Source organism: Rhinatrema bivittatum, chromosome 4 (genome assembly GCF_901001135.1).
Source record: "Rhinatrema bivittatum chromosome 4, aRhiBiv1.1, whole genome shotgun sequence".
NCBI classification, from domain to species: domain Eukaryota; kingdom Metazoa; phylum Chordata; class Amphibia; order Gymnophiona; family Rhinatrematidae; genus Rhinatrema; species Rhinatrema bivittatum.
This window is the reverse complement of record NC_042618.1, coordinates 473,780,230-473,793,268: the sequence shown is the minus strand read 5'-3', so window position 1 is coordinate 473,793,268 and position 13,039 is coordinate 473,780,230. Positions and strand designations below refer to the sequence as shown.

At 44.4% G+C, this 13,039-nt stretch overlaps 1 protein-coding gene across 1 annotated transcript in view; it reads right to left on the bottom strand.

The window, feature by feature from the left end:
* Positions 1–13,039, bottom strand: part of ANO2 (anoctamin 2) — a 421,412-nt gene that overhangs the window by 324,029 nt on the left and 84,344 nt on the right. Inside the window, exon 4 of the mRNA XM_029597539.1 lies at positions 12,829–12,927. Within this exon, the coding sequence (XP_029453399.1) occupies positions 12,829–12,927 (99 nt within the window). The remainder of the gene's footprint in view (positions 1–12,828; positions 12,928–13,039) is intronic.

Here is a 13,039-nt window from a genome sequence, read left to right as displayed (position 1 = left end):
TCCCCCCTCAGTCGTCTCTTCTCCAAGCTGAAAAGTCCTAACCTCTTTAGTCTTTCCTCATAGGGGAGCTGTTCCATTCCCCTTATCATTTTGGTAGCCCTTCTCTGTACCTTCTCCATCGCAATTATATCTTTTTTTAGATGAAATTTAATGTAGACAAATGCAAAGTGATGCACTTAGGGAAGAGTAGCCCAAATTATAGCTACAAAATGCAAAGTTCCACATTAGGAGACATCATTCAGACATCATTCAGAAAAAGGATCTAGGTTGATAACACATTGAAATCCTCTGCTCAGTGTGCAGTAGCAGCCAAGAAAGCAAATAGAATGCTAGGGATTATTAGGAAGGGAATGGAGAATAAAACAGAGAATATCATAATGCCTCTGTATTGCTCCATGGTGTGACTTCATTTTAAGTATTGTGTGCAGTTCTGGTCACCACATCTCAAAAAAGATAAAGCAGAAGTAGAAAAGGTATAGAGAAGGGCAACCAAAATGAAAAAGGGAATGGGCCATTTTCCCTATGAGGAAAAGTTAAAGAGGTTAAGACTCTTCAGCCTGGGAGAGGAGACAGCTGAGGGGGGAGATACGAGAGTGGTCTATAAAATAATAAGTGGAGTGGAATGAGTGAACATTAATCAGTTGTTTAAAGCATAAAGACTAGAAGACACACAATGAAGTTACTAGGTAATACATTTAAGAAAATAGGAGAAAATATTTTTTTACTCAACAGATAAAAAAATTCTAATTTGTTGCCAGAAGATATGGTAAAAGTGTTGCAAATGAGGCCTTCGGCTGATATTGAGAACATGGCAGCGTGGTCGCTAGCTCATGGGAGAGCATGAGCCCCTGGACCATGGCATGACTCAGGGAGGAGCCCCAAGGCACACCATGGAAGTTGTGAGCATGCAAGCATGGGCGGAGCAAGAACAAAGCAGGACTGGAACCAAGGCACGGAACTTCAGAGCAGGAACAAGGCAGAATCAGCCCTCCGCTGGACTTACACGCACCAGTGTGACCCAGCAACGCAATGCTGGTCACAAGAGTAGCCCTCCGGCCTCTCGGTAGCCATTTCAGACCAGCCGCTTGGGAATGATGAGTGTGTGAGGCCAGATGGAGGCTGAGGGCAGAAACAAGACAAGACAGGAATTCAGGAACTAGGAAGACTCGGACGAAGGCTTGAATGCTCAGGAGACTCAGTCAAAGACTTGGATATACTCAGAAGACTTGGACAAGGATTCAGGTTACTTAGAAGGTCTCAGGCAAGGATTCAGGATTCAGACGAAAGTACTGGGTGATGAGAACTGCATCACAGCGCGCCCTACACAGCCGCCCATGGCTGGTTGCAGATGACGCTGAACACGAAGCAGACTCCAAACAAGGAAGTGGAACTTAAGACTGGAACATGACGAAGATTCATTGAAGACCTGCACCGGGGCGTGTCCTACACAGCTGCCTGTGGCAGGTCGCAGACCACGCTGAAGCGGAGCAGGTTCTGGCAGGCATGGACGGAAGCAGGCACAAGGGACTCCAAAGACAGGGACAGGATTCAAGACTCAGGATTCAAGACTCAGGATTCTCAGAAGCATTAAAAACAGAAGTCTCTTGGTGGCTTGCGCTGCAGACGAGAAGAAGGCCTTGTACCACGAAGCGCCCTACACAGCCCCCCATGGGCTGGTCAAGGACCACGATGGAGGCACGCCAGGAAAGGAGGACGCAAGGAATCTGGGAACTGGTTGCAGAGGCAAAGACATCTGGACTTGGAACAGGCGACAAAGGAGCTCCGATGGAGAACAAGACCAGGAGCATCAGGACAAGGCGACCAAGAACACGGAACAACGAGCCATCTAGACAAGACCACGGAGGACCTTGATCCGGAGAGGAAGAACATGGACGGCCAGGGGACCCGGATCCGAAGGCCCTGAGGAACAGGAACTGAGCCCTATTATAAGGGCTGAAGCAAAAATGAAGAGAGACTGGCTTCCGGTGGGGCCGCAGGCTTTTCCCACCACTGGCCCTTTAAATAGAGTGGTGCACGTCAGCACCTAGGAAGGGCCCAGGAAGAGAGGATAGCGGTGTCCCTGCCGCATGATGAAGAAGCAGGCAGGGGTCCTGGCGGTGGCGCACAAGCCGCATAGGAGGCATCAGCAGCTTCCTGCTGCCAGAAGGCATCCCGGTGACGTCTTCCCCCGCCGAAGGCAGAGTCAGCGGCGGCGGCTTGGAGCCGCGATTAAGGAAGCAGCACCGGCGGCGGTCTCTGGCCACCCAGGGGAATCCCAGCGGGGAAACACACCCCCCCCCCCCCCCGCTGCAGAGGCGGAGCTCCAGCGGCGGCACAGTCCGTGAAAAGGCAGGTCGGTGGCTCCACGCCGCAAAGGAGCAGCAACTCGGCGGCGACACTAGGCCGAGAAAACAGACAACAGCGGCGGCCTGGGGTAAGTGAAGGGCCTGCTCGCGGGATGGGCTCTGCGAGCAGGATCGTAACAAAAAGCTGTTAGTGTTGCTGGGTTTAAAAAATGTTTGGGCAAGTCCCTGGAAGAAAAGTCCATAAACCATTATTAAAGTTAACTTGGGGAATTCCACTGCTTGTCTCAGGGATAAGCAGCTTGGAATCTTTCGACCCCTTGGGATCCTGCCAGGTTCTTGTGACCTGGATTGGCCTCTGTTGGAAACAGGATGCTGGGCTTGATGGACCCTCGGTCTGAGCCAGTCTGGCATGTTCTTATGATCTTGCATTATCTTTTGTCCTCCATCTTCCATCCCCCTTCCTCGGATGATGGGCCTTGATGGCTCTCTGGGCCCAGGTTAGATGAGCACCCGAGAGACCATCTCAGCGCTGCTCCTTGACCAGAAGGGGCAGGTGACTTCTTTCTCTTCCAAGGTCTAGGCCGACTGGCCAGTGAAATAATGTTTAAAAAAAACGTGTTTGATAACCAGAATGCAATGCTAAAATGATTGCATCTGACACAAAAATTAGTTTTTAAACTGTATGATTTAGGAGAGTATGAGGTGCTGACTGTTGCTTCTAACAAAATCAAAACAAATTGTTTTAGTTTAGGAATACGGGGCTTCCTTTGTGGGCTTTACATATGGGCTTCAAAATAACAGAGAACTGTTTGCTTATGCTTAGACAAACATCAAATGGATTTTATTAAGAAAAGAGCTACACTGTTTAAGAGAAGGGTAAAGAAGCAAGATGTGCCTATGCTAATCCAGAACACCAGGCTCCTTGTGCAATAAATAGAGCAATCAGGAGCAACTTGGTGAATTGGAAAGGACAATTACATGAGTAGGCAGCAATTTACATTTTTCAGTAACAGAGAAACTGCAAGCTCATAATCTGTAAAACTTCAGTACCGCTCTACGTTACCGTGCTTTCTGAGCTCACGCGTTACTAATGTGGTTTCTGTCAGTATTTAAAAAGGACTTGATTGTGCATATCGATTTCTTCATAACCAGGGGCACTAGCAAATTACACCAGCCAGGAACCTGCTAAATTTGGCAACATTCAGGCTTTTCCACAATTTCCTTGTTAGTAATCTTTCTTTGCTGCAAGCTTTTTTTCTTTTGTATAGCAGGCTTATTAGAGATGTATATTTCTTTTTAACAAATCAAAAAATGCAACAAATGAGGCCACTGTCGATTTGTTCCAAATGGAATAAACCAAAAATAACGTCCTGCAAAAATACCCCTACATTTTCGAGTATTTTCATATTTGTTGCTTTTAAAATAAAAACAGGCCTCCAGCAGGATCATTCCTGTTCCTGGCACTGAGGCCTAAGCCCAGGCCTACAGCCCAGTCCTGTCAACTGAAGCCCAGAACCGAGTCCAGGAGCCAGCACCAGATCCAGTGCTGATCCCAGCTCTGAGGCCTAGGCTCAGGTGAGATCAGGACTGGCGCTGAGGCCTATTCATATTGCTGAGGATTAGGCAAGGTGGTGCCTCCACCGAGGCCTAGGCCCAGTGCCGGGACCTGGTGCTGAAGCCTGGTTCCAGCACCAAAACCTAGACCCAGGCTGGACCCTCCCCTGAGCATTTCCAAGGCCTAAGTTGATCCCTGAGGCCTGGTCCTGGTGCCGAGGCCACCTGGCGAGGCTTGGTCCTGCTGCCAAAATCTAGGCCAAGCACCGGGACCAGGTAATGAGTTATCTGGAAAAAATGTATCCAGATGAGTGGGGGGAAGGGGGAATAATATCAAATCTTGGGTTTTGTCTGGGTAACATAAAATGTTACCCAGACAAAACCCCTTTGAATACTGACCTCAAAATCATTGGGTAGAGATATTGCTTCTATAAGATTAATGAAGTGTAACCAGCCCCCAGGTTGGGTGCATTATCCATCACTTTGGTGTGGGTTCAGTCCGGATGGGGACTGAACCCCACCAGGGGCCCCTGGTGTGTCTGTCCACGCTTCACTCTCAATGCTCACACTGAAGGTAGGAGACCTCCAACAGGTGCCAAGCGGTTAAGAGAAAAAGCAATAAAATCAGTAACAATAATAAGAATATGAAAATCAAGAAAAACACTCTCAGGAGTGCAAGGATGGTTTTCAAATAAAATAGTCTTTACTGGAACAGAGGATGATCCATCCACAATGCCAAAAATAATGAACAGCACGAAAAATATAATAGCAATAAAAATGATTGTCAATTTGTCCATCTTAGGTGTTATCTCACTTCTCGTGCACCATTATCCGTGGAGGAAAAACTGCTCTCCCTGCAATGTGGAAAAACTGGAATGGGGCTCCAGCATAAATCAATCAGCAAATAGAAGAAAATCCCCAAGCTCAAAAACTGCAGGATAACTATCCCCACATATAAAACCATCCAAATTCAATTGTAGTCCAAGTTAACTTCCCTTCAAACCGGGGGATGTAGCCCTTTGAGTTCTTATATCAAAGAGAATCAAAATCTTCTTACCATTGCTTCTTCCGGTCACTCAGGCAACCAGATGCCGGGCATGCACCCTTCCCTTCAAACTGTTCGAGTCAGTCCATAAATGACATCACACTATTTTGGCATGAAATCCCTCCCCCCCTCCCCCCGTCATCACAAAAGTGGTAACCCCCCCTCCCTGTCAAAGCATGACATCATTTATGGAAAGCCCCAAATCCTTTCATCCTGAATCTTTCAGTATTCAAATGCAAATATGACAAGCAAAGTCCCATCCAGAAAGCACTCAACTGTTTTCCTTTGAGACCTTGTAGACTCCCCACTCCTCTTTCTAGATCCTGAAGAGAACCAAAATTCTCCAGTACAGTTGAGATGCTGAGGGGATCACCAGGTCTCCAATCCACGCTCCCCTTCTCCTTCCCACGGTTTGAGTCCCTGCAGGAATCTCTGGCTGCCTCCTTCCCTCTGAAGGTCCCAGCATGCTCCTGGGCAATATATACCCCAGCTGCCACACCCCCAAAAAGGTGGGGTTCTCATACCCCTCCTACAACCACTGAGTATCCAAGTTACAAGGGAAATAGTGACGGCTTGGACTCCTTTCTTGAGAAAATGTATAAACATGGAAGGAATCTTTGTATGTCCAAAAGCTTGCATGCTTAAACTATCTAAATACTTTGCTGGTATTCTTTTAGCTATTATTGGCAGGCTCTTGATGTGCCATTCAATATGTTCAAAGCCATTACGCTTTCGGGTAAGTGTGCCACTCCGATTTTTCTGTTTATAAATTGATTATTCTTTTTTTTTTTTGTGCCAATTTTGAGTCCACTTTATAATGCTATTTGCAAATTTTGTTTAATTTTTGTCTTTTCAATAGCCTAGAGGTCCCTCCCGACGCAGATTGTGGAAACACGGTTCCGTGTGGGGGACTGCGCGAAGCTTCTGTCTTTAATCTGCAGAGCCATCCCATGCTTCAGATACGAGTGAACATTTCAGCAATTTCAGATATTTGTGGACTTTTGAGCTCTTTGACTACCCTCCTCCCTATTACATCCCAAAGGAGCCAGGATCTGAATATCATCTGCATAGATGAATGCCTCAAGCTCAAAATCCCGCACCGTTTTACCCAAAGGAACTAAAAATACATTAAATAGAATGGAAGATAATGAAGAACCCTTTGGTACCCCTGTCTGCAACTCAATGCACAGCAGTTTATTCCCTTGACAGAACACAAATTGCTTTCTATCAGTTAAAAACTCAAAAGTCAATTTAAAACAGTGCCATCCAATTTTAAGTCTTCACAACGCTTCCATGAAATACAATGATCTACTAGATGAAAGGCCCTTGAGAGATCTAAAAGTACAAATTCATTATTATCTTTTCTCAACAATATTTCCTCCATAACAGATATCAACCAGGTCCCTGTGCTACATCCTCTAGGCGTGTGCTTCGTTTTATTTTATTGGATCGTGCTTCAATTCGGGTCCCCCACAGGAAACGCCGGTTTTCCCATGGTTCATTTTTTTTTTTTGTGTTAGTGCGCACTAACTCTATGTTAGTGTGCACTACCTAGTTTTCTAATTCCGGAGTTAGTGCACACTAATAGGACTTAGGGTGCACTAACTGGTTGTTAGCATGCACTAACTAAAGTTAGTGCGCGCTAACAAAAAATGTTACCAATAAGTTAAAAAGTGTCAATTGGGGGGCAGTTCATTAGCTAGAGGTATGGTTCTGCATTCCCATTGGCTGTTTCCGTCTAAAGAGACAGTAAGGAGACAGCCAATGGGAATGCAGAACCATACCTCTAGCTAACGATCTACTCCCCAATTGACACATTTTGTAACTTATTGACAACATTTTTTGTTAGCGCGCACTAACTTTAGTTAGTGCATGCTAACAACTAATTAGTGCGCCCAAAGTCCTATTAAGGCGCACTAACTCCGGAATTAGAAAACTAGATAGTGCGCACTAACAGGAGTTATTGCACACTAACATGCAATTAGTGTACCCTAAGCCCCGTTAGGGCACACTAAACCTATAACTTAGGTAGTGTGCACTAATGGGTCTTAGTACGTACTAACTACATGTTAATGTGCATTAACTCCCGTTAGTGCGCACAAACGAAAAACAAATTTTTCTGAATTATCGGAAAAATTTCTTTCGTTTATTGGTTTTCCCAATCCATTACGAATTAGACAATTTCGTTGAAATTGTCTAATTCATTTAAAATGAATGCACATCTCTAATATCCTCGATAAAAACCCTCTTGTGCAATATCCAATAGCTCAGTATTCTCAATATAATAATCTGACAATTAAGTAGTAACATCCTTCTCTACAATTTTTGCTATATAAGGCAAATCTGAGACAGGTCTATAGTTTTGACATAATCTTGGATATAAATTTTCACCTTTCAAGTGTGGTAAAGCTACCTGAGGAGGTAGATAATGCTTCTTCAAAGAAGCATTCACCAAACTTTGTAACATACCACGATCATATCAGGTGCATCTTTTAACACACCAGGAAGGACATTGATCTAACATGGGAGAAACTGGTTTCATCTGATACATGATCTTATTTAATTCTAATAAGAAAATCTCCTCAAATTCAACAAACACATTCACCATTCTTACTCCTACCTCTTTATCCACCTACAAATCCATTGCCTCTTTTAAAGGATCTTTACTCAGATCTTCCATTAATCCTTTTATTTTTCCATCAAAATTATGGACCAACCTTTCACAATCAGGTAGATCCTCATAAATTAGTGGCAACCACTTTTCACCCCCAACCATTAATTTCACTATCCTAAAAAGGGATTGTACTATCCCCAAATAATATTTATTTTTTGCAAGCACTATCATCTTAAAATACTCAGTGTTTGCTTTACGCTATTGTTTTTTCACATCACTATTATCAGTTTTCTTCCAGGATCGTTCCAATCTACAACATCCTCTTTTTTCAGTATGACCAATTCTTGTGTATACCAAGAAGAGACTATAGACTTCCTAGAAACATTAATCTGTTTGTTTTCCTGAGCCTTCTCTCTACCATGATGGCTCTACCGAATGACGGTATATAAAACTCAACAAATAAATAAATAAATACCATAAACCAACTAATTATTCCAACTCTCCAATAATCCATCCAGATCCTCCTTATCTAGGTTCTCCCAATGGGAATCAGCTTCAGTCTCCACAATTTCCCTGAACACTACTGGATCTAACTTCCCCTATCTATTCTCTATTCACCTATTCTCTTTAATATCTACCTTCTTCCTTTATGCCATCTTTTAACAAGCCTTAACATCATTTTCTACATGTATGCTGATGACATACAACTTCTCATTCCCATTACTTCATCATTAGAAGAAACAATGTCAAAAGCAGCCTCACACCTGAAAGAAATACAAAATCAGCTGAACAATCTAAAATTATGCTTAAATATGAGCAAAACAGAATGTATATTAATTACAAGAAAAAACTTTGGTATAACTTCCACTCCACCCTTCCAATTTGATAACATTCAAATTCAACTCAGAGACAACGTTAAAGACCTGGGTTTCTGGCTAGATAATGAGCTAAATTTTAAAAAGCACATCACAACAAAAACAAGAGAAGGCTTTTACAAAATTCAAATACTCAAACACCTAAAACCGCTGCTTCATCCCCAGGATTTCAGAACCGTTCTTCAAGCCCTCATCTTCTCCAGTTTGGACTACTGCAACTCCCTTCTGATAGGCCTCCCTAATTCAACTTTAAGACCTCTGCAGTTACTCCAAAACGCAGCTGCCAGAATCCTGTCTGGTAAAAGAAAATCTGACCATATATCCCCAGTACTATACAACTTACAATGGCTACCAGTTAAAAAAAGAATAGAGTACAAAGTACTCACAATCCTACACAAATCAATTCACAAAGTTGACTTCTCTGCCCTGGACAATATTATACATCTACATAAATCTTCACGTACAACAAGATCTACTTATAAAGTTCAGCTGGATGTCCCTTCTTTACCTCAAGCCAAATTATCCTCCACTAGAAATAGAGCCATCTCCATCATCGGCCCAAAATTATGGAACGCACTACCTCAACACCTCAATTCGCAAGAAAACTTTAAATCTTTTAAAAAAGATCTCAAAGATTGGTTACTCTCACAGTCGTACAATGGCTGCTCACCTAATGACAATTGAACATAATCTGTTTCATATCCACCTTCACGTTCCTTTTTATGCCTGCAATCCCCTCCTTCTGTATTCCGTCCTGTCCTGCAGAAACCTTTTTCTCTTTAACGGTGTCAACCGTCTACTTCAAGTGTTGCTTACACTAATAACTATTGTTCAATGTATGGGTCAATGTATTTATTGACTTTTTAAGTTAATGTTCTGATTCATTCTCTTTACACTGTTATGAATTTAAATGTAACTGGTTTGGTTATAATGTAAACCGGAGTGAAGGCTGTCAGCTGTACCTCGGTATATAAACAAATGCTAAATAAAAAAATAAATAAATCTAACTTTCTCCTCTATCTTATGTATTTCTGGGACTATCTTATAAACAGGCTGATACAGAACGGTGCACTCGGCTGAGCGCACTGTTTAGCTCCCATTTGGCCTTGCATTTTAGACACGCTATTATTACCCCTTATATTCTAAGGGGTAATAGCATGTGGAAAACGCGCGGCCAACCACCCCAAAACTAATAACGCTCATCAAATGCATGTTGATGAGCCTATTAGTTATTATCCTGGAATACTGAAAGTAAAATGTACAGCCATGCCACACATTTTATTCTCAGAAATTAACTCCTGCCCTTAGAAAGCACCGGGAAAGTGTACAGAAAAGCAGAAAACCCTGCTTTTCTGTACTCCATAAGAACATGCCATACTGGGTCAGACCAAGGGTCCATCAAACCCAGCATCCTGATTCCAATAGAGATATGCATTCTTTAATCACGAATTAGGCAATTTCAACGAAATTTCCTAATTTGTCATGGTTCGGGAGACCCGAACCCCGAAACGGATTTTCCCCGAACTTCGGGGAAAATTTGTTTTTCAGGTTAATGCAGGAGGGAGGGGCACACTTATTTAAAAAAAACCAAAATACCCCAACCCTTCAATTTTACTTTATTACAAACCCCCCCCACCCCTACCATCCCGATCCCTCCCCAAGACTTACTAAAAGCCCTGGTGGTCCAGTGGAGTCCCGCGAGCGATGTCTCCCTCTCGGGCCATCAGGCCTGCCAGGAATCAAAATGGTGCCAGTGCCCTTTGTTCTTACCATGTGACAGGGGCTACCGGTACCATTGTTCGGCCCCTGTCACATGGAAGGAGCAATCGATGGCCCGCGCCATTTTCTAAGATGAGCCTTCTCTCTACCATAAACCAACAAATTATTCCATTTTCTAAGATGGCGCAGACCATCCATTGCTCCTTCCATGTCACAGGGGCCGACCAATGGCACCGGTAGCCCCTGTCACATGGTAAGGGCAAAGGGCACCGGTGCCATTTTGATTCATGGTAGGCCCAATGACCCGAGAGGGAGACATCGCTCACGGGACCCCGCTGGACTACCAGGGCTTTTAGTAAGTCTTGGGGAGGGATCAGGATGGTGGAGGGGCTGTAATAAAGTAAAATTGAAGGGTTGGGGTGGTTTTCTCCGATTCGGGGGTTTTTTCGATTCGTTTTTCGGACTCGTACCGGCGAAAAACGACCCGCGGGAAAATGAAATTTCCCAGGAAGTGCCCGAACTGAAACCCGACCCAACATGGAAAAATGAAGCTCATCTCTAGTTTCCAACGGTGGCCAATCCAGGCCATAAGAACCTGGCAAGGTCCCAAAAACTAAGTCTATTCCATGTAACCATTGCTAATGGCAGTGGCTATTCTCTAAGGGGCGGATTTTCAGCGCCCTGCTTGCCTAAATCCGCCCAAAACCGGGCGGATTTAGGCGAGCAGGGCCCTGCGCGCCGGTAAGCCTATTTTACATAGGCCTACCGGCGCGCGCAGACCCCGGGACTCGCGTACGTCCCGGGGTTTTCGGAGGGGGGGCGTGTCGGGGGCGTGTCGGGGGGCGGGCCCGGTCGACGCGGCGTTTCGGGGGCGTGTCGGCCGCGTTTTGGGGGCGGGTACGGGGCGTGGCTACGGCCCGGGGGCGTGGCCGCGCCCTCCGTACCCGCCCCCAGGTCGCGGCCCGGCGCGCAGCAGGCCGCTGGCGCGCGGGGATTTACGTCTCCCTCCGGGAGGCGTAAATCCCCCGACAACGGTAAGGGGGGGGTGTAGACAGGGCCGGGTGGGTGGGTTAGGTAGGGGAAGGGAGGGTAAGGTGAGGGGAGGGCAAAGGAAAGTTCCCTCCGAGGCCGCTCCGATTTCGGAGCGGCCTTGGAGGGAACGGGGGGAGGCAGCGCGGCTCGGCGCGCGCAGGCTATACAAAATCGATAGCCTTGCGCGCGCCGATCCAGGATTTTAGTGGATACGCGCGGCTCCGCGCGTATCTACTAAAATCCAGCGTACTTTTGCTTGAGTCTGATGCGCAAGCAAAAGTAGGCTGTTCGCGCGCCTCTTAAAATCTACCCCTAAGTGAACTTAATAGCAGGTAATGGACTTCTCCTCCAAGAACTTATCCAAGCCTTTTTTAAACACAGCTATACTAACTGCACTAACCACATCCTCTGGCAACAAATTCCAGAGTTTAATTGTGCACTGAGTGAAGAAGAACTTTCTCCGATTAGTTTTGTTTTTTTTTTTTAATTCTTTATTTATGAATTTTCAACTTACAATAAGTATCATTCAATTTACATTATTCAAAATCTTTTGAATATTCTTGAGGTATACAAGATATCACAATGTAAATCCAAAATAGATTATTTAAACAGACATAATAACCTATCTTGTAACCAGTTACTAAACAAAAGGGGGAGCACTGAGCAAATCATTAGTATTTTAAAACTAGTACTCCATAAATTACAGGAAATTGTAGATATTACCTTATTACCAACTAACACTTAGGTTTCGGTTTTACTTTCTCCGATTAGTTTTAAATGTGCCCCATGCTAACTTCATGGAGTGCCCCCTAGTCCTTCTATTATCCGAAAGAGTAAATAACAGATTCACATCTACCCGTTCTAGACCTCTCATGATTTTAAACATCTCTATCATATCCCCCCTCAGCCGTCTCTTCTCCAAGCTGAAAAGTCCTAACCTCTTTAGTCTTTCCTCATAGGGGAGCTGTTCCATTCCCCTTATCATTTTGGTCACCCTTCTCTGTACCCTCCGAATTAATATCATAGTGATATTAAGTCGGAGGCACCAAAAATAAAAAAATAAAAAAAATAAAATAAAATCTGCCTGCCGGCAGGTTCGAAAACGGACACTCAATTTTGTGCCCAGGAGAGGTGCCCTGTTGTGCGTCGGGAGAGCGGGCGCTCACCTCGGAGAGCTGGCTCTCCTGCACGTTTTATTGCATTGGCCTGAAAGTGTTGGGAGAAAAATTTTCATCAAATTATATTCAGCATTCCACGGAAAGTTCTGATTCTGCAGGTGTAACATATTAATACAACACATTGTATTTCAGAGTTTACACTCAGCTCTACCAAGCTATTTAACATGGATGTGAAAACAAATATCCGTGTAATGCAGACCTCAGAACGGGCTAGTGACAGAGAGGTCCAACTGGAATAAAACCAAGGGACCTTTACTCTCAAACTTCCCTCGACGGCCTTTCCTGTACGGCAGTAAAACCGACCGAAGAAATGAAGGAACGAAGGCCTCGTGAGAGAATTGAATTCTGCAAAGCTTCAAGTCAACCAAAGCCAGAAAAGCCAATACAAGTGGAGAGGACGCTGGACTGCAATTACAATCTCTGTCGTTAATAAAAGAGTCTTGGAGTTGCATTATTTTTCTCTCCATCACCAGCAGCTGATATTACAAGTAAAACGTGTGCTTACCTTTTTGGTGGGCACTTTGATTTTAAGAAACTCGGCCTCTCGACTAAGTACGTGCCAGGGTGCATGTATCCTAACGAAAGCCGATCCTTGACTCTTAGTCTGAAATGAACAAAAAGAGAAATAATATCGTATGTGGTTCCCTAAATTCATAATTCAAAGTTATTTAAATATCTCTCCGAAATTGCTTGTACACCTCATTCAGTCATTCTGA